At 40.6% G+C, this 27,817-nt stretch overlaps 1 protein-coding gene across 1 annotated transcript; it reads right to left on the bottom strand.

Moving 5' to 3' along the window:
• Nucleotides 1-4: 4 nt before the first annotated feature.
• Nucleotides 5-26,631, bottom strand: LOC139468232 (bone morphogenetic protein 7-like). The gene is made up of 5 exons (XM_071250066.1): nt 25,237-26,631; nt 6,446-6,588; nt 4,038-4,197; nt 2,026-2,190; nt 5-1,457 (listed from the first exon to the last, which is right to left on the bottom strand). The coding sequence occupies exons 1-5, from the start codon at nt 25,550-25,552 to the stop codon at nt 859-861; spliced, it is 1,383 nt and encodes a 460-aa protein (XP_071106167.1). The 5' UTR covers nt 25,553-26,631; the 3' UTR covers nt 5-858.
• Nucleotides 26,632-27,817: the final 1,186 nt, after the last annotated feature.

Genomic DNA, 27,817 nt, shown 5'->3' on the forward strand with positions numbered 1-27,817 from the left:
GCAAACAACGTTGGGCTACTGTTTACATACTTTTATTCTTCATGTAGGTGTATTTCATGTGAGTATGGTAATATGTACAGTGCTGACACGTGTGTATTAACTTTGACACATTTACATTAATGTACATATGTACAACACAAGCATTTAAATACCTTCGGGTTTGGAGTTCAACCAAAAATCTTTCACATTGAACGAAATAGCACTATTAAGCTGAATTTGCGTCCCCGAAGTGTCCACACGATCTCACTGCCGAATAACCCCTCGGCTCACAAACATATTAACTGTTCAGAAATATATATGTCCACATACAAAACCCCGTTCGAAATGTATGTTAATAGTTATTCGAACCGTGAACATTTGATCGAATGCACCGACCTGAAGAGGGAAATGGTTTCTGCGGTAACTGAAGCACAGACATTGCAGCAAACAGTGTTCAATCTATGCAGGGTAACATGGTAACATGCTCGTTTTTCCCCAGAACCAATAAGGGCACAACTGTATGAATGTTTTCCACTAACATTCGCTGATTTAACACATTCTTGGAACCAGATGTTGGGAGATAGGCATACATTGACCAGACCATGGCTAAAGGTAGTATACAGTTACCTTCTACAAATCCTTTCTTCTGTAACTTAACCAAGGTCTTTAATTTGTGCACGTTTCAAATCCTTCCGCAACACTTAAATCAGTCTTCCATGAGATGAATACCCTTGGCTTTTTAGCGCCATGTTTCGGTACAGCGTTCCAAGTGTGTCGTTTTGAAATGCGTGACGTCATACGTCATGGGAGACAACTCCAGCTTGTCCAACATGGCGCTGTTTAGCACTGGCGGTCAGGAAAGTCCTGTTGTGAATCTCACTAGTGACAACCACACGTAGCGGCAACCATATCGTCATACTGCTTGAGGATAACATTTTCATCATCGTCAAAGTAGAGTAAACTGATTGAATAGAGCTTGTTTGGAACACAGCAAGGCGTCCCCACATCCTTTCCAACTCGCAACGCATGAACAATACTCTGTACGGTGGCGTGGTTGGTTGGTTTTTGACTCTGTCCAAGCGGGAAGGGGCATTCCCCGGTACAATGATAGGCGTTATATCCTTTGGGCGATATAATCCACCCAGACCAACCAATTTCATCAAAATCAACATACATTTGCTGCTTTGAACATGTCCTACGGTTCCTGTACCGACTGATCATGTCGAACGTTCTTTTCTTTCTACCATTCCCTTTCCGGCTTGACTGGCCTGTGCTTCGTTTTGTTCTCCCCCTCCCCCCCTGGCTTTGTTTAAGTGCAGACATGATCCTGGAATCCTCCTGGGCAGGGTTCATCCCCATCATCCTTGCTCTGTGTCCCTCGTTGAGGAAGCGGAGAGCCTTGCGTCTCATCATGAGTTCTTTCCGACGCACCTTCTCCTGTTCCCGCTCCTCGATGTCCCGCTTTATCTCGAGGTATTCTGAATGACAAAGAGATGTTGTCCGTTGTAGAAATGCGAGTATTATGCGCGAAACATTAGTATTGAATACCTTGTGTCCCTTTCCAATTATAACTAACTTTAAAGGTTAAGTGTGTAAGTGTGTGTGTGTGTGTGTGTGTGTGTGTGTGTGTGTGTGTGTGTGTGTGTGTGTGTGTGTGCGTGTGTGTGCGTGTGCGTGTGTTCTATAACCCTCTTTATTGTTACACTGAAATAAAAATGTATTTTCCAATTTTGATTCATGAAATAACAGTAACCGAACTGATTTGGGAATATGCCTAATAATTTAATATGAGTAAGTTCATTGAGACGAAGCACATCTAATTATAACGTTACACCAACAAATATGTCACAGACAGCTACTTAACTTGCTCAGTAATGAATAATGACAGTTTGTGTAGTTTAAACATGTATCACTAAAGTAAAGACAATTGCGTTAATAATTCCCAAAGATGTTTTAGGTGTAGACAGGATAATATTGGCACAGTCAAACACCACCCCACCCCCCCACCCACCCCCACACACACACTCCCACCCCGTGATGACGTACCGGCGTCCTCCGGCTTGATGAAGTTAGGATGTCGTTGAAGATGTTCCTCAGTAAATACCACCAAAATGGGCTGCTTGCTGTCGTGGTGCTCGTTGCGTTGGGCGAAGCGAATGTAACTGCCATTGACGTGGTGACCGTGAAGAGACGTCGTCGTTACCAGTAGACCTACATATACAGATAAGTTTAATAGATAATCGATATCAAAGGACATAACATAGAGATTACAGTGGACACACCACTGACATGAAATGTTAATAAAGGTTCAACACCGTGACATTGCTCGAATATTGGTAAAAGAGGCATTCTTCCTATCACTCGTTTTTCAGGGATGAACATTTTCCACGGATCAGGGGAATTCCGAGGATTTCGTTAAGTCAATGGTCACTTTTGTGATACACGCCATTACAATATACGCATTAATCAAATACTCCCCAAGACCCCGGCTAACTTCCAATGTTTTTGCAAACAAAAATACTTTGCGCAATTTTAAAGGGTCTTTTCATTCAGATACATGATCATTATCTAAACTCTTTCTCAGTGACACCATTCCGACACCAGCGTGTTGGCCATGAGAACCATGCCTCATTGTTTCAGACATGCTTTAATGTATTTGTGGGAAGTCATTCCTCCGACGTCTAACTTTTGGTTACAGTGCCCAACAATGTCTGACAATTTCCGACTTCAGTGGAGTTAGTAGTTTAACACGCGTGTTATTTTGCTCTTGGTTGCCATGTTTCATAACTTGAGACGTCAACTAATCGACCGTTGTGTAATTGCCGATTCCGGGCTATTTTTGGGGATTCCCTTGGCTTCATGCGTGGCTTTGAACATATTTCAGTTTCATCACGCCAAGTCGGCTATGGTGGAAAGCCCAATTTCACACAGATCGCATATTACCACTACCGCGATACGCCCCTAGAAACATGTTAATCGCGCGTGTAATATAAAATCCTGGATCGTTTGAAATAGTAATATTCCCAAGCATCATGTAAGATGCAGGAAGTCAAACGTAATCAGAGTTGGTAACCAGATAATTCCTCTCAAAATACTTATTCACAAAGTAAAAATTTCAAGAATTGTAAGAATGTAGTAATATAGTTGTTACATCCTTTACAATACGATGCATTTCCCCTTTGCCTATAACGGCTTATATTACTTCATACCAGCTCCTCAGTCAGCGCAAGAGCTTATGAGAGATCAAGTCTTATCGTCGTATGCATCTACATCACATAGCCACCGAGTTAGATGAGCCTTAGGTAAGCTTCATATGGTTACCATCCAAGCCAACAGATTCAATTAGACAGTGCCCCTCGAGGTCAACGATTTGAGACATATTCTTGATGTGCAATCATCAACTGCTATGTGGTGTATACACCTGAGAAAGGTTAAGCACCAACGCTTCTTTATTTTCATACGTCCCGAACTTATATATTTATTTTAAATGTGACATAATATTGATCTCAGTTTGATAGATGTCAATGATACCAGCGATACCTATTGAAACAGGTAGAACAAGTAGAGAATCATATAATCTTCCAGACTCAAATACTCTGTCGTTATCATATGATCCTAAGTGTCAGTGAGTGAGTGTGATTTTACGCCTCCTTAAGCAATATTCCAGCAATCACGGCGGGGGAGACCAGGAATGGGCTTCACACATTGCACCCATGTGAAGAATCGAACCCGGGTCTTCGGCGTGACGAGCGACTGCTTTAACCATTAGGCTACCCGACCGCCCTGATGCTAAGCGGCATAGGAAGCAGCGGAAGAGATAGTTATAGTGTTTCAAAAGTGTGTCACTTAGTAAATGTGTTTCGTAGACGGCTATTTTACATGTAAATATATGGTTATAGTGCTTTCCAGGTGTACATGTCAGCTGACTGAAGCGTTGAATGCCAGTTAGTCCCCCTTTAAGGACATTGATCAGCATGTGTTGTTTAAAAAATCAACGCTGGTAAGATTCTCTATCGTCATTTGGACCAATAACAACAACACAATGGATTTGTACCTACCAAAATTTGTTGTGGTGTCGTTCAACCAAGCCTCCACGGCTCGCTTGACACGGAACTTCTGCCAACCATGTACATGTGCGCTGACTCGTCTGGCATCCAGAAGTCGCAGTCCTTTTGGTTGAAACATTTCTTCCATGCTCAAAACTTGATAGATCTTCATCTGCAATGATCAAAAACAGATTTTGTAGTGTTTTGTGTTTCACGAGAATGAAAATGAATAATTATACATGTAATGTGTTCCTTACAAATGCCGTCTTTTTAAACTCGATCACAGAACATCGTCAGTACTTCACGAACTTGTAAACACTACAAGCATCGGGGATACAGGAACGCAGTGTGGACAAGACAGGGCACTGTTGACGATGAACTTATTGATAATGAAAGGACGAACAAAGAATAAATGACTGTTATTTTGGATGAATCCTTTAACCAAAACGCTATTTGTGAAGGCAGTATCAAGGAAACGCAGATTCGCTTCGGGCAAATTAAATGAGGCACTCTTATGTCTGAATCTGCATATTTCTATAAGCATTTCCATGTATACGCAAACTTAATCTTGGTTTCATGACTATCATTATAACACCGTCACTATTTCAGAAATGAACCCATTTACGATTCCAATCTCATTAAAATCAGATCTTAGTTCTCGCTACCGCTAAACAAAGACCCGAGGGCGCCGCATTACGGGTCACGTCGGACCGACCTTGCGCGAACTTTGACCGATCGATCAGATGGCAGCTTTCTCGTACTTTACGGCACTAATTTCAAATTGGCGACTACGCTTCAAAACATATTTTGACAAATTCTGGATTAAAAATTTGAAACCTGAAGAAAAGAACATTCTGGAATGGCTTATAGATGGTCTAGATCGTGTTTATTCAGTCGTTTAGCCCGTGACTATCGTTCGGAATACTCCGAACCTAAGTTTTGGAGGTTGCATCATTAGAAATCACATTCCGACTGTCACTTTCATGATCTGCTAAGCGACGTTCTGATTGGTCGGATGAAAGGTCGTTCTGACCTGACCCCTAATAGGATGTCCTCAGATCTTTGTTTAGGGGTTGCGAGAACTAAGATCTGATTTTACTGAGATTGAAGTGTATACATGTATTTTGCGTGGACGTCTGGTGTCATCGCTGATTCTCAGTGATCCAGTGATATAATTTTCACTTATAGTTTCCCTTTACCCAGTGGGACTTGTTTCGGCAGATAATCGAGATTTATTATTCTTTGGTGTTGACATTATATATTTACAGCTACACTCGTTACGGCGGACGGTACTTCTCACAGTGAAATCCTCCCAGAAGAACTTTCCAGATTGACGAGTCATGGGTACGGGTAGCGTCCATTTGTACTTAGACGGTCACTACACCGATCCACCGAACTAGGATACTGAGGGGGTTCCCTGAACTACTCAAGGAATCAAAACCATAGTTATGAATATGACGTGGTCTGATGAAGAGCTTTCGATAAGTGATGTTCCTTGATCATTGACAGATAACATTATATATAAACTAATCATGCTTTCATCTCAGGGTCGAGGGAACCGACTAAAAGGCCTCCCTATGATACTGCTGAAACATTCCCTTCTTCAACTTTTTACAAGTCTGTGATTTCTTAAATGCAAAAGTTTAATTTTGACCTACAGTAAACCACACATGATACTGTATGATACTCTGTGTTTGTTTGTTTGTTGTGTAACGTCGCACTCAGCAATATTCCAGCTATATGATGGCGGTCTGTAAATAATCGAGTCTGGACCAGTGGTTGACGTCATGAGCATCGATCCACGCAATTGGGATCGATGACATGCATCAACCAAGTCAGTGAGCCTGGCCATCCAGTCCCGTTAGTCGCCTCTTACGAATAGCATAGTCGCCTGTTGCGGCAAGCATGGGTTGCTGAAGACCTATTCTTCACGGGTCTGATGTCACACTATCCGTGGGCTCAACCAATTTATTTTTGAAACGAAGAACCATGGATGGGCCTTTCTGAAAGTACCTGCTGTACATGACAGACATGAATACTTCATGTCGGTAATACCGGTGTAAAAAAAATCAATTCAAGCTGCTAATGTAGTCGTTGTAACTGTATCCTTTTCCTTCTGTGAACCTTTAAATGTAATAAACACTACTGTTTGAGAAATGAATACATGTATCATAAATCGATATATCCGCGACCTGAGATCTTTTTGAAAATTTATATTGAGGAAAAGAAGGTGTATTTCCTTTTCATGACTGCCTTGAAGCACTGACCCAAGTAACAGTGTGTTCCTAACAAAAATAACAACCGAATAAGCAGGTGGGATTTGATACCACATCTTGATGGTATGTGCGTGCGTGCGTATGTGCATGCCAGGAGATCCGAGTGTCTCCGAGTGAACCCGAGTGACAAGAACTAATCCATACCTCAATCAGATGTGTAGGCTTCATCTCTGCTTCCTTAGATGGCCTCGGTTTCATTTTAAAAATATGAAACTCCGCCTCGAGAAGGCTCCCCTCTTCTCCGTACTGCGACACGTTGTAGTGGAAATGCATGCGGTGTACGGAGTCTGAAATGATATAAATAAAAAACAAATTCTGATTAAATGTGTATACAAATACAATCTTAAAATGCTACAAATACTTTTTTTTATTTTATACACCAAATATACAGTTTTTACGATGAAATGTCATAAGACATCATTTGACGCCCGCTTATATAACCATTATGCATATTAATGATCCACGTTCAAATATTCGTGGAATGTAAATGCTTCAAATAGTGGAACGTGATAAGAAACATCATAACGAGGTGAAGGTCACGTATAGCCCGACGTATTCAAGTGTCTTAGAGGAAGTGAGCAACATGCATTTTTAGTGGAAAACAGGCCAACAGTACATGTGTGATATCCTGGATGTAAATGTTTTTGTTAAGATCTGGCAGAAAGATGATGATGTTATTCTTGCGTTTTTACTTGGTGGATGTCCAATAGGATGTATCATAGAACTAGAAAGAGATGTGTGGGCAGAAGTAATAATTAATGTAAGACCCTTTATAAGGAAATGGCGATACCTGCTAAAGAACTTGTATGTTTATGAACATGTGTCAATATACCCCCAAATCATGTTAACCATGTAACATACTTTTATCTGCCTATTGTAATCTTCATTCAATTGGAGGAAATAAAGAATGTGTGTGTGTGTGTGTGTGTGTGTGTGTGTGTGTGTGTGTGTGTGTGCGCGCGCGCGTGTGTGTATGTATGTATATTTCAAGAGTTTTATTAACATACTCATATATACTACTCAAAAGAAATTAATGAATACCCGATTGTGTTATATTACTTTAGTGGTAGTTGTGTTTATAAATGTAAAGAATTTTCGAGGAGACATCATTTAATAAAACTTTGCCCCAGGCAAATTGGTAAACGTCAGAGGCCTGCATTACTTCGGGCTTTCTTCTCACATTAAGCTGACACGCCGTGATAGAACTGAAATACAGTTCAAAGCAGCGTTAAACCCCTCACACACTCACTCATAAAACCAGTTCCTGTGTGCAATTATGTCAATAACTGTTGTAGTCACATAATTCTTTTCAATGTAAAAAATAGTATTGTCTTTATAACAGCTGGTCGATGGTCGTTTTGGGTGTCTAGAATAATCGCCTTTTGATCAATGTTCCCACACAAGACTGTTGATATCATAGTAAGACGTAAATGTCAATAGTTTTTTCATATATATGGAAGCCTTTCTGGGCCAATAACACCCAAGGAAATATAATCCGTTTGGTGTTTCATCGGACAATAGGAATATCCCTATCAAAGGTTGAGTGGTGTGTATGTAGTAGAAGGAGCACGCCTCTGAGAAGCGTGGTCATGATAAATTGTATAGATAGACGACTGCCGTGCTTCACCGCACACCATTTCTTAAACAATAGCGTCTATGATTAGACACGATGAGTAGTTTCCCACCTTTAAAACGGGATTTGTAAATGTAATATGATACTATGTGATATTTAAACACTTCTATCTGGACCGAAGTAAAATGTGCATAGAGGAGTGTGAGATGAAAGAAGCCATTCTTGCGTGCGAGTGTTTGTATATTTCGACGTTACCCATAAAGACCATCTATAACTATGTTGGGGAAACACTAAAGTAAACATCTCTTGGTTGTAAACGCGTCAGTTGGATATCATACTGAGTTGCAGCGAATTTGCAAAATGAGATATAGGCAAGTTACTTTGCCACAAAATGTGTGTCTACGTTTTTTTCAGTTTTGTTTTTGGTAATATTCATCTACCATGTCAATAGTTAATTTATCTTTTTGACATACATTCCCTAGAGGAGAACAAACCCATAGTAGAAGAGGATGGGCGGCTTTAATGTGTGATCTGGTTGATATCTTACGGTGTGAATCGGTGCTCATGCTGTCAACCACTGGTGTGCCTGACATTATTTCCTCCAATAGCAAGCATATCTATCAGCATTACGTCTTATAAGAGTTTGCCCAGTTTCGGTATGGTTGTCTTATGTACCATATGTTCCCGTGTTTTTTAGGTGAACAATTGACCTGCCTTTGCGTGTGTTTGTGACGGGTGCCACCTACGGGGCAGAATACGCTCACCTTTTCACGAAATCTTGGTATCATCACTATTTGATTGTGATTCATAAACACATGCTCATGATGTAGTCGGAATCATACAATTTGAGTTCTTAGGAACATGGAAGGGGTTTTGACGCCTTTATTTAAAGCACTGGTGAATTGCGGTTCCAGTTGCATCACAGTGGCCAGTACATGTATGAGAAAGCATACCCGTTACTTATCTTTTAACTATGTGCATTTCTCATGACATTCAAGAATTCAGTAAATGTATAAAGGTTAATCCGTTAGTCGTCTGTTGTGGGGTTGCCATTCGAGGCTTTTGTTTGTAAATCCACAATTATAGTGAAGTGCACGCTGACTATATGTGCTCCAGTGTATACGATATTATTTACACATAGAACTATACAGAATCGCTCCAACCAACCCCAATATGTTTCCATGTGTGACAAAAGAGGTGAAAAATATATAAGGGAACTACACGATTCCTGCAAAGATATACTCGATAGTTCAACAAGGTAAACCAAGCCACGTAAACCAGGAACTATGATACGAACCAGTCAAGGAAAAGAATTATACGACGTGTGCATACCATTGTCTGAATACTCAACCACTCAAGTCACTATAAAATAAAGCCCAGAAGTAATACAACAAGAAGTGCCTGGACTTTAAACGTTGGTGTGAATAGTTTCTTTGCTGCACTGACTTTCCAAAACGTACATTATTCTATTATTTAAAGGGAAACAACATTAAGGTTAATTTGCTCCCCCAGAAAAGTTTGATTCAAATCTTTAAAGGGATGGGGTTGGGTGGTGCCTATGCTCGATCAAATGGGAAACCCAAAACGTTTGATTCAATTCATTAAAACCCAAATTTCATGGTGTATGTAAATCAATTAATAATTGGCTTTAATACACAGATACAATTTCTCAGATTATTGTGACTACCTGCGTCGGTACTCGGACCAGAAATAGGCATCAGGCTGTTGAACACAGTCCCTCTTTAACTAACGCCGCGTCAAACACTCATACAAGGAGCCCCCCAGTGTGTTCCGCTACACCACTCCTATACGACTACGGAAGAATAAACTCGTGGACTGAGACGACAGTAGGCAATCTTGTTATGATTACGTATGCCTCATTACGCTGGTGTTAGTCCGTGCCTTAGACTTCAGAAAGGGTTACTGGCAGGTAACGCGACAGCATCTGATCACAGCGAAGCCAATCAGGCGAGAATTCATTGCAACGTTAATCTAAGCGCTTCGGCGTGGCTTCATTCATCTTTGCATATAAAGGAAAACTTGTGAGTAGAATTTTGTCAAGTTAAATTCTTCCATTGTGGTTGCTGCATGGCTGTCATGTTGGGACTTCATGGTGGCAGAAGTACAGAGGGATAATATCAAACAAAACAGGCATTTAGAATTCTTCTTGCGAACCTAACCTGTTATTTTAGTGTCCGAGGTTATTTAACTGCTGATCCACATCCCAGCTACCCATTGAAGATATTTCAAGCTGTCATTTTTTATGCAATATTTGTATAAGGTTTCACAGCATCATTTCACACATTTAAGGTTTATTTCACTTATGAAATGCTCCCTCTGGGATCACTGATCTGGATTTTCTTGTATAGAGTTTGTTCCAGTACAAGAATTTTGAAGCAGTATTTCCCCAGAGAATAGCACCAGTTAACATCTTACAAGTCTACGTTACTTTCACATTGCATAGGTCGTGTACACCTTACCTGTTGTCTCTCCAAACACATGGCAACTTTTGACAGACAAACGTTATGGGGCTAAAATATACAAACTATGAGGGCTTCTGTTTGTGTTTGATATCATATTCTATCACTGGATTCAGTTCTGTACTCATATTTCAAATTAAGGTCACTGCTGAACATTGAGGGTTCATTATAAAGAACGTTTACACGCTTTATTCAAATACATATCTAACAAAACTGGTTATTTTGGCTCGAAGAAAAAACACAAATGTGTTTGTCATAGTGGGATTCCCATCCAGTGATAAAGTACCATGTATTTATAGACACGTTCAAATAAATCATACAGGGATTAATTAAAGAAAGTTTTAAAAAAAAATCACCTGTGAAAATACAAAAGTAGACATCAATAAGAAAAGTAACGCTAAAAATGTTTATGTTTTGTCGAAAACAGTTTCGTGACTGGCTCATCATCATTTCTTTGTAGTATCACAGAATGAGTGTCCATTATATGATAACACTGACACATTTGCGATCATTTCATTAAATGTTTATCAACATCAACAGTTGTTATTATTATTAGACAGCATATCAGTGTTGCAACGTTTACAGTGTAATCATTACCAAAGAAGTTGTTACTGCTGACGTTGGTGATGTGGTACAGGACTGATTATGTACCATGATACATTCAACATTCTGGGGACCGACAATACTTCTGGGTCGATATATCCGAAGTTCGAGACAAGCGGACCGCCTATATTATATCATACTAGTTACAAAATAATGGAGTTCTAGACATGCGAGCCACCTATGTTAGACTCTATAGACAAATAACGGAGTTCGGTACAAGCGGACCACCTATATTATACCATATACCCAGATAAGGGAGTTCGAGTTAACCAGATGTCTCGGTACAAGGTTCAGTATAAAACCGTTCGTGCAAACCAGGATTCCTCCGCCTCAAAGATCATGTAGTTTTTACATACTTTTTAAATATGGATTCAAATGAGGAACGCGATTTTCAACCCCGATTCTCGTCCACACAACAAAGTGAATCTAACTAACCACAAGGACAACACCCAGCAAGGAAAGAAACTTAAAACATTATCCTGTTAAACTACCACAAACACCGATCACTTTCCTAGGCATGTACACAACAGTAAAGAAAAGCTGTGAACCTATTGTGTATAGTTTAACATCCATTCCCCAGGATTATCGCGGTGTTGGGAATACAGCTTAAACTCTCCTTGGCGTCACACAGCCGGCAATTTATAATTCTTGTGCTCAGTAACACTTTGGAATACTTTCTTGTCGGTAGTAGTGGAAGTGTTGGTGTTGGTGGTAGTAGTTGTTGTAGTGGTACTGGTGGTGGTAGTAGTAGTGGTAGTGGTGGTGGTAGTAGTAGTAGCGGTAGTGGTAAGCGTGTTTGTTTGCTTGTTTGTTGTTTAACGCCGCACTCAATATTCCAGCTATATGACGGCGGTCTGTATATAATCGAGTCTGGACCAGACAATGCAGTGACAACATGAGCATCGATCCACGCAATTGGGATACAATGACATGCCCCAAACAAGTCAACTAGCCTGACCACCCGATCCCGTTAGTCGCCTTTTACGGCAAGCGTGGGTTCTAACCCGAATCTTCACGGGGCAGTAGTAGTAGTAGTAGTAGTAGTAGTATCGGTGGTAGTGGTAGTAGAAGTACCAGCAGTAGTAGATGTTAAAGTTGTGGTGCTGTACGTTGATGAGTGCTCGTGGGATATTAATAATCTTGCCTGGACCAGACAGATCAGTATGAGCATCGATCCACGTAATGGGGCGACAAGATGCGCCTTCAGCCAAGTTTAACCACACGATCCTCAGTTCATGATCTTCGCACGACAAGTATGGGGCACCATATTCTAACTCGGAATGTGCACACATGTAGTAGAATTAGTGATGGGGTGTTGAAGTAAAGGTAATGACATTTGTTTAAGTAGCAGTGGTACTAGTTAAGGAACTCGTTCATTTCTGGTTTTGACCTATCTGGGGAGGCCTACACGACGAGACCATATGAGGACACATGCGCGATGAGACCCATAAAGAGACCTGGAGGAGACCAAATGACCATAGAAACTTTTATAAGGGTTTGTGTAAATTTTCAAGCATTAGTCCTACGGAAGACCCAAATAAGCCGAGATTGCTTCATTCCAAATCACCCCTAGATTCTAGATCGCGTACCAAGGTATTGGCCTCTTAGATTTGTGTACTCAAAATTTAGCCCCAAATCATTTTATTGAAGGTATGACACTTCTTCTGGAGCAGGCGACGGACACGTAGACTCATATATATCCCAACATGTGAGCTTCTGAAACTCTCAATCAGGTTGCCCGCTGCCTCGTACCCCGAGGGCTTCCATGTCAGGTGTGTATCTACAGAATAGGCTCAGGTGACTCTCTGCTCAGGTGTGTGCCATCAACACTGACATTTAACCCCCATTGAATAACCCCATGCCCACAACAATTGACAGAAAACAACTTATAGTTGTTGAATCTTCATTCCAAATACACCATTCCCATAGGCCCACGACTTCCATAGAACACTCGAGTACCACACCTGAGCTATGCAAGTGTGTGGTTATTCGCCAATGACGATTGCTTTCATAGTTTGCAAAGGCCGACCCATGCGTGAAAACAGTTTTCATGAGATTAACTCGATGCCAATACAGAGGGCGACCCTTACACGCTGGCCAGGTGGCCCAGACCCGTACTCCACGCTAGCTACACTCACTGTACACAAACCAACTGGCCTCTGGGCGACAGTGCTTGTTTATTTCTGGGCGAATAGTTCACACTGGACACACGACATTGACAATTATATATCCTTAATTTGCATTTCATCTTCAAGTGATTTTAAATTTCAGTGTTTGTACGATGCATGTATTGCCTCCTCAGCCCAATCGCCACATTACAACAAGGGAGACAGTTCTATGGATATACCACTTCTTTATTACAATGAATGCGACGTTTCGGTGTAGGTACTGAAATGTATTCATTGTAATAAAGAAGTTGCATATCCACAGAATAGTCTCCCTTGTTCATCATGCCAACTTCTAACCGCCAGTTAAAGAAGTTATCCATAGTACATGTAATGTGTTTCACCTGCCAGTGGTTAGTAGTAGTAGTAGTAGTAGTAGTAGTAGTAGTAGTAGTAGTAGTAGTAGTAGATATAATCGAAGAGGCAGTAGTCGTGACTGTAGTCGTGACTGAGTATGTTGTAGCAGCAGTAGTCACAGTGCTAGGCCATGAAGAATGCTGGTATCTACGTCTAAAACACTTCTTTTCATCCAGCAGCGAATGGGTACCCGGTAGGAAGAGATAGTAATGTGAATGCAAAACCTAGGGAGCTGAGAAGGTAATTTGAGTAGTCATTGATCCATTGACCGGGGAAATGATTGTGTAGCACCATGAGCATGGTTTACGGCATGGGTATGGCGCATCATCATCATCATTATCATTATTATGGCAGATTGCTTCCTTCTTCATGGTGCAATTGTCCTTGGCTAGACCTTGAGAATATGGCTCAGACATATTTAATGTTAACAGCGTTCTTTCAGTGCCTCACCTGTAGCCAGCTTATACGACATCATCAGTACGCGTTATACATTATAAAAAACCCTTACAGCAACAGTGGAAATGGCGTAAGACAAACGAAATAATCACGCTTTGTGAGCCTACTGTTAATGAATAAAAGAGACATTTTCTTAAAATGCTTGTTAGGGGTGGTGAAATATTGATAGGGAGGACTGAAGCGAGACTGATCTGATCAACTAATCACGGATCTTGTGTGGAATAGCTCTCAGGCAGGCGACAAGCACCTGCTGTAGGAGTCCCAGATGGGATGTAATCAGGAATTGTCTAACAGGACCACCTTCCAATACAATACTGCTATGTAATAACACTGTAACATTGAGTGAGCGTCCATTTTATTTGGATGCTGGAGGTGGAGGATTTTGGAGAGGACAAATGACAAAAATAATACTGAAAATAGAATTGCCTCAGATTTGACACAGAAAATCTTTTCATTTGGGCATGCTGGATGCCCTGACACAAACATTTATTTTATGTATAGTTGCATCAATAATGAGATAGTTCCATTTTTTGCGAGTGACTGAACCGGTTAAATGTATTGCCATTGACATGATTCAATTTAATTCTTATCAGGTCATGAATATTTCATATGATAGTACAAGTAAAAGGAGATTTCGGCATATCATTTAGACGACTAAACTAAACAAATATAAATTGTATTAATAGTATAAATGTTCAATTATTAAGAGTATTTAGGAACATGAGCTGTACTGTTGCCCTGCAACTGCTAAACGTTGTAATGAACACTTGGTTTTCATTCTCAGTTAGGGTTGGTAGAAAGGCAATAGTATATTTATAGGAAATGCAACTAAAACCTATTCACGTATTTAATACGGGAGCCTAGTAGCTAAACCTTTTTCTTGTTACTACAGCGAACCGAGTTCGACCCCCTAAATGACCACTGCCTCCTCTGTCGTGATAATGATGCAATCTTGCTAAAAGCAACACGGTATGCCACTCTTCATATGGTGCTGCATCAGAAGTGTTGCAGCTACCTACTGACAAGCATGTTCGGGCCGCTGTACATGGAACATGACCTGTTGCTACATTATGCAATACTACAAAACTCCACATTATATTACATTCAACCTTTAAATAAGATTCAAAGGTATGCTACACAATATACGGCAATACTGGAAAATAATCTCTTAAGCACATCTCCCTATAAGGCATAGGCATACTCAGGAGCTACTCGCAGTATAATGTTTCTTGCAGTCGTATTATTCTAGTTATGGAATTCCTTTTACGTTAATAATTCAAAGAACTGTATTCTTGATCTAATCCATACCGTACGAGGGAAGGCTGAAACATTTAGCATTACTTTTTAGTATACTCTTAACAGTTTTTCATGCGTTTCGTACAAAAGTTCCCTGCTTTTGGACCGAATACACAACCAGGCAATATATCTTTGCAGGTATTCTGACCAGGTATTCTCTGTTGATGAAAACGGACAAACGTGACTCGGAAGACTGTGCATAAGTCTCTTGTCGTCATGGCTGCATTGCATGACTGTGCCTTTGAACTCGTATTCGCCACATTTGGCACCGTCAGATTTCTACCTCTTCCCAAACATGAACAAAGAACTCTCTCGCAAAGACGTCATTTCTGCTTTGAAGGACTTTTTACACCTCCAGAAGGAAGCCCCCTACATTAGTGGAATACAGGCATTCCAGCATCGTTGGCAGAAGAGTGTGGGCCACGAAGGGGGTTGGTTAAAATTAACAAGCAAAACATCCAGCGCAGTCCATCATAGTCAGGTTCAAAGTCTCGTAGGCACATTTTAACAAGGATATTGCATATACTTTAACAGTAATTAATATAGAGACTAGTGTGTGTGTATTATACATTCTCGTCGATTCGTTTAGAAGATAACTAAACAATGTATTTCATAACTGATATAAAACAAAACGATCACGGTATCATATATATCAAGCAAAAACACCACCATGTTGGAGGTTGTCTTGAGATATTCTCATTACATTTTCATATGAAACATCATCTAAGTGGCAGGCAACCTGGTATGGATAATCAATGACTGCGCTCGCAGATATTAAATTTCAGTTTGATAGGAACACCATAATGTATACGATGACCTCTGCGACTTTTTCTTCTTGAGATAGATAGTGATGAGGCACAGAATATCGCTATTAGAAAGTGATAGGCGCCGACAAAACTGATCAATGTTTAACCGAATAAGATAATACAATCGCCTCATTTCTAGTTATCTGATTTCTGATATGTTCATCACAACTTTCCAGAATGGCATGCGGCGAATATATGCGATATAAAGCCTAAACTTATGACACATATTAACGGTAAGACAGGATAATGTTAGAGTGAGTCGAGGAAGCATCCATTTTATTTCTGGGCGTGGAGGTGGTGGAATCTTTTTAAATGAATAAATTGTTCAGAAATATGCCAAAGTTTGTTCGCAGTGGTGCAAAAAATGAATAGTTTGTTTGATTTTTCAATTTTAGTTTCTAATAACTGAAATCAAATTATTTATAATATAATCGGAAATACCCACACGTCCACATTTGGTGTGAATAGTGAAAATGAATAGATTGTTTGATGGTGCTCAGTAAATACATAGTTCGTTGGACACAGCTGGGGAAAGGTGATTGTTCTAAAACAGATCCACCCACTCCACACAACTCAAATGGATGTTCCCTAATGTTTGGTTGAAAACTATGACATATAAGTACACCACACTACACGTATTAGCTATGTTTGCTGGCTTCATCCACCGCTGATACTGCTGCACTACCGTCAGTGTGATATCGTCAATATGTCGGCTATATAGTAATACCAACCCATGGCACACATGCCTGGCTAAATTTATTCATATTACTTGTTTTGAAATTTCCTTATCAATATAATATACATCCATTGTAAAAATCCTGAATGTTAATTGATGTTGTGCCCCAAAAGACCTCTGTATGTTTCCAAATAAAATATTTAGCCTACCCCCACTCAACCGTGACCACATCGCCTGTATTCTAGCAGTAAATGCAGACACATTGGGAAAACATAACATCATTTTCACCTGCAGTTTATACATAGTATATTGGCTCCACAGATAGAAATCTCCAGAGATCGACTGTGACACACACGCACGCACGCACGCACGCACGCACGCACATCCCTCTACTTCTACATGTGCACCTATATTTACTAAAGTACGTTTAAGCCACCCTAGTACCAACGCACTGTCGGGGAAAACAAGAAGAAAAGGACTTCCTTACAAACATTAGCGTTCTAGTGCCGATACTCCTGCAACTTCCATGTGTCTAATCTGAACTCACACACAGGCTAGAATATCATGCAAGCACTGATCGCGGCGTTATTTGAACTCCCTACAAACCTACCGCTCCTAGTACCGATACTCCCGTGCCTCCCATGTCTTATCTGAACGCACTTATAGGCTAGAATATCATGCAAGCACTGATCGCGGCGTTATTTGAACTCCCTACAAACCTACCCTTTCTAGTACAGATACTCCCATGTCTTATCTGAACGCACCTATAGGCTAGAATATCATGCAAGCACTGATCGCGGCGTTATTTGGTCTCCCTACAAACCTACCCCGTCTAGTACAGATACTCCCATGCCTCCCATGTCTTATCTGAACGCACCTATAGGCTAGAATATCATGCAAGCACTGATCGCGGCGTTATTTGGTCTCCCTACAAACCTACCCCGTCTAGTACAGATACTCCTATCATCGCAGTGTTAAAAACGTGGGTTTCTAAACACTGCGAATGTGAAGGCCCTCGCACTGACAGACAAGGCATCCCTATTGTCCCCGTAGCCGGCCTGTTGATATGGATACGGGTGTCGAGAAGAAAGGGCGAACAGTGTCGGCTAATCTCAGTCCGGGACTACTTTTGATCCCGGCGTTCTTCACGATCAGTACGAGGAGATGGGAGGGGAAGATCAACTCACACAGTTTCAATTAAGTTATCAGTGCGCTGGCGTCGTGTACGGGAGAAGAAAATAAATATGAAGATGTACAGTTGTGGTTGGAAGGCTGAAATGAGTTTGTTTAAGACGACGTCTGTTTGTTGAAACATTTCGCAGGGTACCCTATCTGAAACACTCACGACTTGAACATTTACTGACTCATATCCAGCTTATTTGCGTGTTTGTGTAATTGTGGTAAACGTCCACACAGTTGAACAAATGAATGCCGTTTTACGCCGCTGTTCGTACTATTACATCAACTTAAAGATGGTAGGAAATTGAAATTTTAGAGACGCGCGAAACTTTTTAAAACTGGACAGACGAGGCCCCCTTGGTCCATTCTTGCCCGGCTAAATGGGATCTGGTGGTGTACAACGTGTGTCTATGCTGGTCGTAGTATGATGAAACACGCGTCGCGGGCCGTTGTTCATATCTTCATCATCTTGTTTATCTGGCCCCGATTGGCCATACTACTGTTGTGATATAGCTAGAATATATTCCTGGTTGTAGCTTAAAACGATACTCACTCACCGAATGAGGTAGTCCACCACCATTGGTCACTTACGCAATACACTCCCGACTGCACTGTGTGTCCATCATACTCCTGTAGCGGGGTGGGGTGGCGGAAGAGGGAGGGGGCGTGTAGATGAATGAATCAGGCAAGCTTCGGCTTATATTGACAATCGTTGTCTCTAGATTTGGTTATACCAAGCTTAAGAAAGTTTACATATTTCGTTCATTCATCAACCCATCCTTTAAAATGTCCACCATTCTACCCATAACTTCACATACATGTTCATTCATCCATTGTCAATCCAATACCAGTGCGCGTGGGTTTCACTTACTGGAAAAACGTATTAGACCTGCATGCCTTTGGGCTTTCCTCCCACACGTAGCTGACACACCATGATAAAACTGAAATACTGTTCAAAGCGGCGATAAACCCAGTTCAATCACTCACTCAATCCACGTCGAGCTTCTGTCGTTCACATTAGAGGCTCCACACAAGCGTCACAAAGTCCACCCGTTACACATAAACATCCCTCCGTTCATAGACTTATTTATACCCAACATTAATCTTTTCACCAATCTATCAAAAGTATTTTCAATTATAGTTTAGGCAGATATTCTCCGTCAAATCAATAAACAGACACATCGTACCATTAAACACGAGTTGGCTTATGTGTTGCAGCGCGACGTTTCGGTACAGATGCTGCTACCTTCATCATCAACTGATCATCGACTAAATAGGACATGGTTATATAGATAAGAATTACATATTGTAATCACTTTGCTCATTAGTTTTATAGTTCAAAAGCAGGGTTGTTCGCATTATTTTCATGAGGAATTTTAGGAGAGTGGGTATTCGCATTAATTTGGTGACGCATTAATTTAACACTATACAGAAATAAACAAAACCAACATAACTTGTTTGATAGGCATTACTTAGAAGTTGGCGGATGACAAGATAAACACAATTTTTATGGATAACAACTTCTTTAATTCAGTCTTGCTTGAAAACGGTATAAGGATCTATACCGAAACGTCGCCATTTACAGTATTAAAGAAGTTGTTATCCATAAAAATTGTGTCTATAAAACCAACATACAAACAAGGGTGACAAGTTTATGATTGGGGTGAAGCGTAGGATTAGTTTTTTAAGGCTTCATCCCTATCATCACTTTGTAACTTTGCCCACAAAACAAAATCATACTTCTCGTCTAACTAAACTATTGCCGCTAGTGTTATTCCACCCTTATATATTTTAACTTATCATATCTCTCACAATATCCTAATAGAGATTCAGTTTGTCTTTTATATAAATATGAAACGTCAATGCAAGAGAATAACAGTCTTGATTATACGCCGAAACAGATTCTATTCGGTGTAAAGGGAAAAATAGCTGTGAAAATATATGAATGGGTCACTGAAAATCAGCGATGACACCGCCAATGTCAGAGCCAACACAGAATGACGCTACAGTGCAAAGGCGAAAGGCTTGTCACCTTTTTTACCCTTGTCTTTCATTTGTTCGAAATAATGGTCACCGCAGATACAACTGTGAATGTACATGAAGTTTACAATGGCGTGATGTAAATAGGTCAATCAAAGGGTGAAAAAAGATCTACAGAATTTTTGCACGTTTAGAAACGTATTATAATATCAACGGCCAGTTTGCGTATCTCGTGCCTGGACATATGTTTTGTTTGTTTGTTTGTTTGTTTAATGCCACACTCAGCAATATTTCAGCTTTATGACGGCGGTCTGTATATAGTCGAGTCTGGGCTAAACAACCCAGTGATTGACATCAAGAGCAACGATCTACGCAGTTGGGATACAATGACATGCATCAACCAAGTCAGCGAGCCTGACCACCCGATCCCGTTAGTCTCTTACGACAAGCATGGGTTGCTGAAGACCAATTCTAACCCAGATGTTCACGGGTAGCCATATCTCCATACAGTACACGTCGATATACATCTGACACGACGGACGCGACTTCTCCAGCACAAATTTCAACTATGGGGTATTAAAGGGTATCTAAGCATGGAGAATTCGGCAGTATCTGCAAATGAGAGTCATGTCTACCAACACCACTACTCGTGTTTGCTGGTTCCAACTGTGTGGACCGCCTCCGTGGTCTTGTGGTAGAGCGTCCGCCCGGAGAGCGGAAGGTCCAGGGTTCGATCCCGGGCCGCGTCATACAAAAAGACGTTAAAAGATTGTACTTGTTGTTACCCTGTCTGGCGCTCGGCATTAAGGGGCTAAAACAAGGACTGGTCGGCTCGGAGTCAGTATACTGTGTCTGAGTGGGGTATTCATGTTAAACTGCGGCATGGTATCTCAGTGAGCTAGCACTATAAATCGGCATCAGTCCGGACTAGTACAAGCAGCCACACACACACATACACGTGCATGCACGTCGCTATATAAGTGCAATAATCTTGGACGCGACGTTAAACCCAATTTCACCTCACCTCCAACTGTGTGAAGTACACCGACTAAGCAGTCAAAGACTACCAGCATTACACAGACACAATATTCCAGTGCCTTCACGGTATTAAGTACGAAAATCTACTTCTGATTCCCTCTTGAACATGTCCTGGGGCAATATATATTATCTATCTATTTAATTGTAGAAAGCATTTTAGAAGGTCAGTCTTCACTTACAAATGTCTTTATCTAATAATTCGTTTTCTTAAACGCTCGTGAGATAGTTCAGTACCTTGCTCTTCCGTGTCAAGCAAGTCCTTTAAAGTGTGTATAATTATCATACTAGCTCATATATACACATACACATTCATTTATAGTCTAGTTTAGATAAATACCATATGTATACTTAATATTACACATTCTAACAGCAAAACGTACCTATATATGATATTTAAGACATACGTGTATGTTGAAAACGCGCATCTTCTCTCAAGTTATTGCAATAAAGAATTATCAAAAAGTAATTATTTTGTGTTCATGGCTTGTGAAAGAGTATCCACGCCAAGGTGAAATTAATAGATAACCAGCCGATGGCTGTCAGTGATATATTGTGCATTTCACAGGTATGTAATATCAACAATACAGTATTGCAAGAAGTGGGGATTTTTATATTCCATAAGGAAGTATTCTTTCTGTTAAATGAGCAGCGCGGCGGTAAAAGGAAACTAATTTCAAGAGTTCATCTAGGTTTTGAAATGGATTTCGATGGCTGTTCTTTCGCACAGTATGACAGATAACAATGAATACTTAACTATCCGCTCACAAACCACAAACATACATTTATCTTTAGTTAATAAAATATGCGGTAAATACCACAAAAATACCGTTATTTTGTTCTTTTGGAACAGGGGCGACTTTGCCCGTGTTAATGTGACCTGTCAGTACGACCAGAAACTGAGTATCCGATGTTTTGTCCGCGTTGATAGGGATGCAAGATACGAGGGATGCTTGATAAATTCTGAGCCTCACACAGAAAGACTTGACGTTAAGACATTGAAACGATTTTTCAATTATTATTTTTCAATGTAGTCCCCTTCCACGTGTATACACTTTTGCAAACGATGTTGGAGGAATTTTATCCCAGTCTTATAGAAATCGTGCCCTTGGCTGTCAAAACGTTCTCCACAGCTTCTACGACACCATGGTTCGAGTCGAAATAGGTTCCGGCTTGAGCCTTCCTAATGTTTGGGAACAGATGAACGTCTGACGAAACCAGATCAGGAGATTGTTGGCTGTACCCATGGCAATGACTGATCTTCTTGTACACTGGCGCATTGCCCTGATGGAAGAGCTCACGTTTTCTCAGCTGCCCACATCTCTTAATATTAAGTCTATAATTTTCCTTAAATTACCTCAAAGGTGCAGCAAATTATGCCGCGTTTATTGTCGGGCTTTTACAACACGATGACACCTTATCATACATAACACCGGCCGAATCGAATGGCTGATAATAATAACACCAGATCTTTCTCGGTGATTTTTTTTGTTCTACGGCCCCCTTATCCGGTCGTATATCTTTAACCGTGAAATGGGCGGTTTATTACCGTGTCAGAAATATTAACAGCACTTTCTAAATTGTAAACAATTATTTCGTCGTGAAATATTGAAATAGCATTCGTCGTTCGAAATCACATTTCAAACATCAGCTGACAGTTATAGTGAGATGAATAGCCCCTCGTATAGTTATGAAAAATATATTTTAGTTATCCATCATACATTCGAGCTTTGGCCTTGATTGTATATATCTGTGTGACGCTCTCCGTCTGTCACAGTACAACTGCATATAGAAATCAGCTTCCCACCCTGTGGTAATTTGTAACGTGGAGTTTTATGATTAAAACGCCCCTGAGACAGGTGATGGAGACTTTGATGAGCATTTAGACATTCCTGGGACATGAAAGGTGACTTTTATGTGTTGCAACTGCTTAATCATTCAGTAGAAGCAGGATAAAACTGTTAAACAGCATTCTAAGATTATGGTTTTATTACATTTCAATGTATATTCAAAAGCTTCATTGTCATATCAGGTCTTTGAAAGGCATTTAGAAGTGATACACATAAGGAAGAGAATTTATGGATGTCAACTTGTTTATTATGAGGAACACAAAGTTTCGGAGTATATGCTTACTCCTTCATTCACATATGTTAACTAGAGTTTCGGGGGAGTTTAAAGGTTTAATATCCTGTGGGGTTGCCTGTGGCAAACTGAAAAATGCAAACTTACTAACAAAAAAAAACCGTAATAGTAGATTCATGGGGAGATTCATTTCCAATGGAACGGTGTTCGTCATGACCGTTGTCATGAAATCAATACAAAAAATATTAAACACTAAAATATTCATACCAGCGAATGCATACCAACTTTATCGTAACATACAAATAAAGATCTAAATACGTTCACATTCGCATTATATGTTACACTATCAGGCGACAAAACAAGAAAAGTATTATTCGTCGGAATTGAAGCAATTGTATTTCTATATAGATACCAGTTTTAGTGATTACATTTTATCATTTTATGCTTCAAATTTCCACCTTGGTGTTAAAACCATTCTATCCTGGTTCTACAAACGTCAAAGATAATATGTTGATGCATACAGTATAAAACAAAATCTTTTGAACTGCTTCCACCAGGTAAGGGGAATCCTGCCTTCTGTTTTCTAGTTTAGAAGCAACAGTTTTCTAGTTCAGGGGCAACATTTAATTTTAAAAGGAAACCTCTCCACGTATGACCAGCTAATGTGCCGAACACACTGTCAATTTGTTTTGGTCTGATGGAAGTATATGTGTGAAAGCTGCGGGCGGGTAGATGGTGTCAATGACTAGAACGAACCTTAACGAAGTAGCACACTCAGTTTCTACAGAATGCGAAGAATGTGAGATCCATTCAACAAGTCCCAATCACACCCACTGTGCATTGTCCACGTTTCAACTGGGTTGAAAACACACTTTATATCATTTAATATATGATAAGCCCTGACATAACTTCGCTCAATGTTTTACAAGCATGGTCTGGTCATACACTACACAAACTAGTACTGATTGTATCAAGTAATGTTAAAGTGGTAGTAGGTGTATCAGAGACATTAGAGTAAGAAGCACTACCCTCCATGCAGGACCACATGCCATGCAGCCACGCTTCACAACCTTTTTCTGACACACGTACACTGTACATGATGGTACACAGTTGTTAAGATCTATATATCTACCTAATCGTTTTACATAATCTGGATGCGTTGAACAACGCCGTGTGTGTCTTGGCCTTCTCACGCGTTTCGAAAGTCGTATATACTTAAATTACCGAGCATGTGCATACTTAACACTGGTCGGACTTGTTCATACAAACGTGTGCACTTTCTACCCGTGTATGTACCCTAAACAACCCCCACTTGGTCAGACTAGTTGTAACTACAACAATCTACACCAAGCGTACACACTGGCTTCGTTATGTTCTCAAGTCATCCATGGCCACCTCCCACGACAAGCGCAGTGCAACACCTACTGAAGCCCACCTTAAGTCTTTCCACAACAGTTCTGTTTTCTTAAGAAGATGTGTCCCTAGCGTCCAGCCAACCGAACCCACTGTCTACATGTTCCCAAAAGCTAAATTATTTCGTCACACGAGTGTCTATATTTAATAACCATTTATGTTCGATTTGTTTGTATCCAAGTCCCCAAGCGCTTTACATTACACACAGTGCTCCCACTGCAGCAAGATATTGTCTATGTCATAAGCTTCATCTGTGTGTTGTATGCGGTTGCACCTAGTCACACACATCTGTGTGCGCTCTTCCACTCCAACATGTGTATGGTTCGTGACATGTTGGGATACCGTGTTGACTGGACATGCTTGAAGACATGACGACTTCAATTGAATATATCGCTACACGTTCAGACAGCAGGGGGGGACGTTACATACAGTCGAATGGGGATTATTTAAAAAGTTCGTGAAATTCTAAAACCGAATGCTCGCACTTGTTAATTGAAATCTTAATTCCAAATTCGACAGTTTTTATGACTATTTTATTAAATCTTTTTTTTTGTGCGGAACGTGTTGATTGGCATGTTTCGGGTTTGGCCTTCTGAAGTCAACGGAGGCCGTAAATAGTTTAGATGAAAACGTTAGAAGTCGTGTTAAAAATTCATATGAAATCTAAAACTTATTGTTAAGGCGCATCAGTGTTTTTAGTTTATTATTTAAATCCGTCATTTGAAGTTACTAGATCGTGAAAATATGTAGGTTGCCTTGATATCTTGTCTGGAAAGGATAATTAATATAAAATTAATTAGTAAATGTCATTAGATGATAAATAATTAGACCTACCTTTGTCAGGGAAGCTTCGCACAACATCTGCATTATAAGGTCCAGCCTTGGTTGTCAGACCTCCAGTTTCTGTGATAGAATTATACAGCTCCGTCATATACTGAGGAGGTGAACGATGAAATATTCGTGCTGGGATTTTAGAAATTCCAAAAACTTTTGACAACCTGTCAATAGCGTCTGTTGGACGAGATCGTTTGGTAAGTCCATCCACCCCAACAATCCTGGTGACCATTATGTATAGAAACATCGCACACCAAATCCGAGCAATGGTTGACGACCTGGCGCCAGTCAGTCTGTCGCAGACGACATTCTCCATCTTTGTGAGTCCCAAGTTTGAAGCCAAAACACTAAGTAGAATGCAGCCACCTGCTAGGATGTCGTCTGCCTCTTCCAAACTGATTGACACGTAAGCCGGTAATCCCGCGTGTAAACACCACTGGTTTTAAGTTATTCGCACCTTCATAATATTAAACTAAGCTGATTACACGAGAACACAGTCGTGCCAACAAGTAGCACTAGCCGTACACAAACTGTGGGTGGATTAATTGAAAGAGTCAGAGTGACAGCTCTCGTGACACTATACTTGTGGCCCACGGAGGCACCCGACTGTGATGCGATGCTGATTTTTCCTGTAATATTCTCTCATTGTGTCGTCTGCTGTGTGACAGATATTCATGCAGCCTGTTTCCGACACAAGCACACCTGTCTCGTGATGTCGACGCACCTGCTTTGCTAATATCCGCGTGGTAGAAATCCAGGTAAACCTCCTGCACGACCTTGTAGGGAAGACACGACTTCTAACTCTATCCCTCCACTCAGTATTATCAGCTAGGGTAGCGCTGTGACATGAGAGGGAGTTACTGTCCCGTTTCACTCCCAGTGGCAAATGCCACTCAACTCAACTTGCTAGGCTCAGACTGCCTGCCTCGCCTGCGTGGTCTGTCTTCACGGTCCACCGAAACACTTTGTAGCGATTCTTCTATAACCCCAATCTCGATATGATCAGATTTCAAACAACTCTTTCCCTCACTTGTCATCAAAAGTCTGTGTTCACTTTATCAAGGTAATTGTCCACAGGGAAATTTCCAAGTACCATCACAGACGATTTCTAGCCGTTTACAACACTAAACGTCCGTAGCCCGTCCTTCGGCGTTTACACCCGTCCCACCTTAGGCCTCGCCTCCTCTCGACGTGTGGAATGAAACACACATATCCTTACGGCCCAATGTCTTCAAATAATACTCCTACTCGATCTAAGGTACATACTAACACCCAGTTTGAAACAGACGAGGTGGACTCTTGTCCTAAAGACTACGAGTCGATACACATCTTTGTACACATGTGCCCACAAAAGCGGGTATTCACAGATCTACTGGTAGCGTTACGTGAGCCACAATCGTCCCTTTATCCGTGTTCTGAAAGGGATGAGAGCAGTTTCTTGTCACAGGGTGTGTGGCGTGACCTTTAAAGTGTTAAGACATCAGAATGGTTATATCGTTTGCACTATGCAGCGCCGAGACATACGACGTACACGATCGTGTTCGAGTGGTTATGATTAAATCCATGTTCTCGTGAGTTGAATGAAACAGTTGACCGCATCAAGCAGTGCATGTTATAACCAAGTAATGGATCGAGGACCCAGAATAGCTGCCGCGATTGTAACGAAACAAGAGCCAGTTTTCCCAGCGTAATCCAGATTTTATTAATATGAATGAGTCTTAATGATAAAGAAGTCTCAGTAGGGCAGCAATGGGTTTGAAAGGTCATATATTACTATTGTGTACGAGGAAATGTTTGAGTAGTGAGACGGGCTTGCTTATCGATGTATTGAAGAAATAGGCCCGCCAGTGTCTCATATAACAGTAATAAAACGATGGGGTGTTTGAAAAATAATTTGTTGTATATAAAAGGTTACGTTTCACTTATCAGGACCCCATTGTAAGGTTAAAGGTGATAAACGGATATGGCCTCTGACCTTAAGTGTCACACTTGATAGATGTGGCTCAATTGAATGATCGTCACTAACCATTCGTCATAGTTGGCGGTATAAAATAATGGCGCTTCTCTGTATCTTGCATCCGTCGGGAAGATGAGGCGCGGGGGACAATGGGACATTGAAATGTTAAACATCACCTCCAAGTGGGCATCGTTGTATATGCTGGGGTCTCTCTGAAAATGTGTTAATTCTAGCCCTCACTCAGGAATATTAAATATGTCGGCCTCCGAAAAGACTGGTCGATAAATCAGTTTTACTAACATCACTGTCATATCAACGAGAAAAATAATCATATGGTTTCATGGTTATGTTTGTCAATGTGGTTATCTGTTTGAGTGTATCTGGTGAATATGTTTGCTTATCAGTCGCTGATACTGCGTTATGAAATAGGAGCTGTATTTATATACAGGGAGTAATTAAATTTGCAAATTAAGGTGTGATAAACAAATGTATGTGTTGTGTAATATTAGACCGTGTATGGGAACATGGAATCGTTTATTTGTGTGATTTGAAGAATATGAATCGGTCGCTCTGACAATTTGTATATATCTATAACGTTCCGCTGTACAGTAGTCCAAACTACAT

The sequence above is a fragment of the Haliotis cracherodii genome, unplaced genomic scaffold (genome assembly GCF_022045235.1).
Source record: "Haliotis cracherodii isolate W230 unplaced genomic scaffold, xgHalCrac1.p SCAF_2, whole genome shotgun sequence".
Taxonomy (NCBI): domain Eukaryota; kingdom Metazoa; phylum Mollusca; class Gastropoda; order Lepetellida; family Haliotidae; genus Haliotis; species Haliotis cracherodii.